A 2,500-nucleotide genomic window follows, 5' to 3' on the forward strand; every position below is an offset into this window, starting at 1 on the left:
TCACTTTGTCACGCTTTGCTCAGTAAGAGCGGTGTTTTATTCCCATCATAAGGATCTGTAGATTGGGTGAAATGTGGTCGTTTTTGTATCACTGAATGCAATGTGTCGTTATGGCATCATTCATATACGTATGTCCTTGGATATTTCTTTTGAAGCACATCATGTGAATAATGTTTAATGAGTATAGTTTACTTGGAATATTCATGAATCAATAAAGGCTACTTCAAGATAAATTCAATTACTTGTGTGTAACTACTTGTAAAATGTCTACTTTTTTCTTTAATTGCAGTTTTCATCAGCCAGGACTGGTTTATCTCACGAATGTTTGGAAATCTTTTATGGGTTCTAGCTATTGGCTACTACATCTACATTACATTCCTAGGCTATAGTGGTAAGCATATCTGTATTATATGACAACCTTATGGTAAGAGTCACAAAGTAGATATGATTGATTCATATGGTAAGAATGTACATAGAGATGCAGGCTTTATAACTCCCATATTTATTTCTATTGCAGCATTACCCATTTTGAAACAACCAAGAGTATTCCTATATGCATTACCTCTCCTGGTGGTGTTCTTCTTGTTGAGTCTGGCCTTTGGGATGAACTTGTGTGGCACCCTCATGGATTTCTACAGCTACCGTGTACTCTGAAAATGCCAGCGACTCTTCCTGTTGTTGATGGAATCCCCCCCCCCCCTCTTCTTTTTTTTCTTTCTTTCTTTCCTTTTTCTTTTTTTCTTTCTTTCCTTCTTACCCCTTTACTGTATCTCATCCATAGGTGTGAAGAATTGATATTTATTTTATGAAGTTATTTGGATAAAATAAGGATTGACATGTGGTTATTTCCACCCCCCTCCCCCTCCCCTCTCTCTCTCTCTCTCTCTCTCTCTCTCTCTCTCTCTCTCTCTCTCTCTCTCTCTCTCTCTCTCTCTCTCTCTCTCTCTCTCTCTCTCTCTCTCTCTCTCTCTCTCTCTCTCTCTCTCTCTCTCTCTTCCCCCTTCTCTCTCTCTCCTTCTCCCTACTATTTCTCTCTGTCTCTCTCTTCCTCCTTCCCTCCATCTTCATCTCCATATATTCCATATGTTAGAATATGGATTGATATGTTGTTATTTCCTCTCTATCTCCATTTCTCTCCCTCTCCTCCTTCACCTTCACTTTCACCCCCTTCTCCCTCTCCTTCAACTTCTCACTTCACTTCACTTCCCTCTTTCCTTATTCTAACTCTCTTTTTATCTTTCTTTTTTTCTTTCTCACTTTCTCTCTATTACTGTAGGGCAAAGGTTGTTGTGAGTAAGTGAACAAGATAGAAATGGATCATTATCCCATTGTACAGTAATTACTACTAATTGAATGATAGAGTTGGATGAATCAGGAATAATGACGCTTGATGCTGGTGTAAATAAGTGATTTAGAAGAAGAAGAAAAAAAAACTAGCAAGCATTTGAACGGACTGCAGATGACTTGCGATGTATACATGATAAGCAAATGTTTTCTTTTGCACTTGGGAAATGTTTTTCCTCCGAAATAAAATAGAATGAAAAATGATGTGACGCGTCCAAATTCCCTCGTCACTCCCCAAGAATGGCTTATTGACGATTCAGGCATTTGAAGACGAGCCATTGCAATGATTAACAGTTTCCGAGTCAATTAGTCAGTTGTTTTTTTATGCTTTAGTTTACGATTGCGTTGTAACATTTTGAGAGTTTGATTGTCTTTCTTGACAGTTTCACTTTTTTCTTTTGTCAGACCAAAATAGAAATGGAAGGATCAGATAAATTCTATATACAAGTCAATATTACTTTGTATCAGAGTACCATAAAAGGAAATTTAACCTTTACTTACATACTTTTGTTTTTCAGCACATGTAAATGGAATTGACTTTCAGTCCAAATCATTCCTTAAAACTAATTCTTTGTACAAGGAAAAATACCTATTTGTTGGATTTGTGATTTTAAAGGTTAAATTATACCAAACAGCAGACTGATATTAGATTTTAAAAACTCGGTTTCACTCTTATGGTTTTTAGCAGTGTTATTCACTCCTGTAACGACTTGTGTTATACATCACCTTAGCAATGATTTGCTACCATGAGAATTTCATTTTAGAAATGTTTTTTGTAATATAGTGATATGTCTTGTTATGTCAGCATTGCCCATCTTTATATAACTGAACAGAGGACTAGTGTGTGTTTTCTGAAATAAAACTGAATATTGTGAATGTTTTTATATGAATGTCAAACCACAGATTTATTTTTAATTGTATATATATTTTCATTAAGGCTTAAAAATATGATCAGTCCAATTACTGTCAAATAATCATAGGTGAATGATGATATGAGATAAAACATTTTGTATTTGCCTCTCTGAGTACATAATATTTTTCAACAACAACAAGGCAAGTTTCCAACCTTTTTTTTTCTTTTTTTTGCATCCCAATGACAAAAGGAATGAAATATGGATAATAAGGAAAATTATGAGGAGCTTAGGGTGTATGTGTA

At 35.2% G+C, this 2,500-nt stretch overlaps 1 protein-coding gene across 1 annotated transcript in view; it reads left to right on the forward strand.

Moving 5' to 3' along the window:
- Unc50 (Unc50 RNA binding protein) overlaps positions 1-2,220 on the forward strand; it is a 21,954-nt gene extending 19,734 nt beyond the window's left edge. The window contains exons 7-8 of the mRNA XM_043035055.2: positions 290-391; positions 518-2,220. Of these exons, the coding sequence (XP_042890989.1) occupies positions 290-391; positions 518-654 (239 nt within the window). The 3' untranslated portion in view covers positions 655-2,220. The remainder of the gene's footprint in view (positions 1-289; positions 392-517) is intronic.
- The last annotated feature ends 280 nt before the right edge of the window (positions 2,221-2,500 follow it).

This window comes from Penaeus japonicus, unplaced genomic scaffold (genome assembly GCF_977035675.1).
Source record: "Penaeus japonicus unplaced genomic scaffold, GWHDUDI00000001_assembly GWHDUDI00000001, whole genome shotgun sequence".
Classification (NCBI taxonomy): Eukaryota; Metazoa; Arthropoda; class Malacostraca; order Decapoda; family Penaeidae; genus Penaeus; species Penaeus japonicus.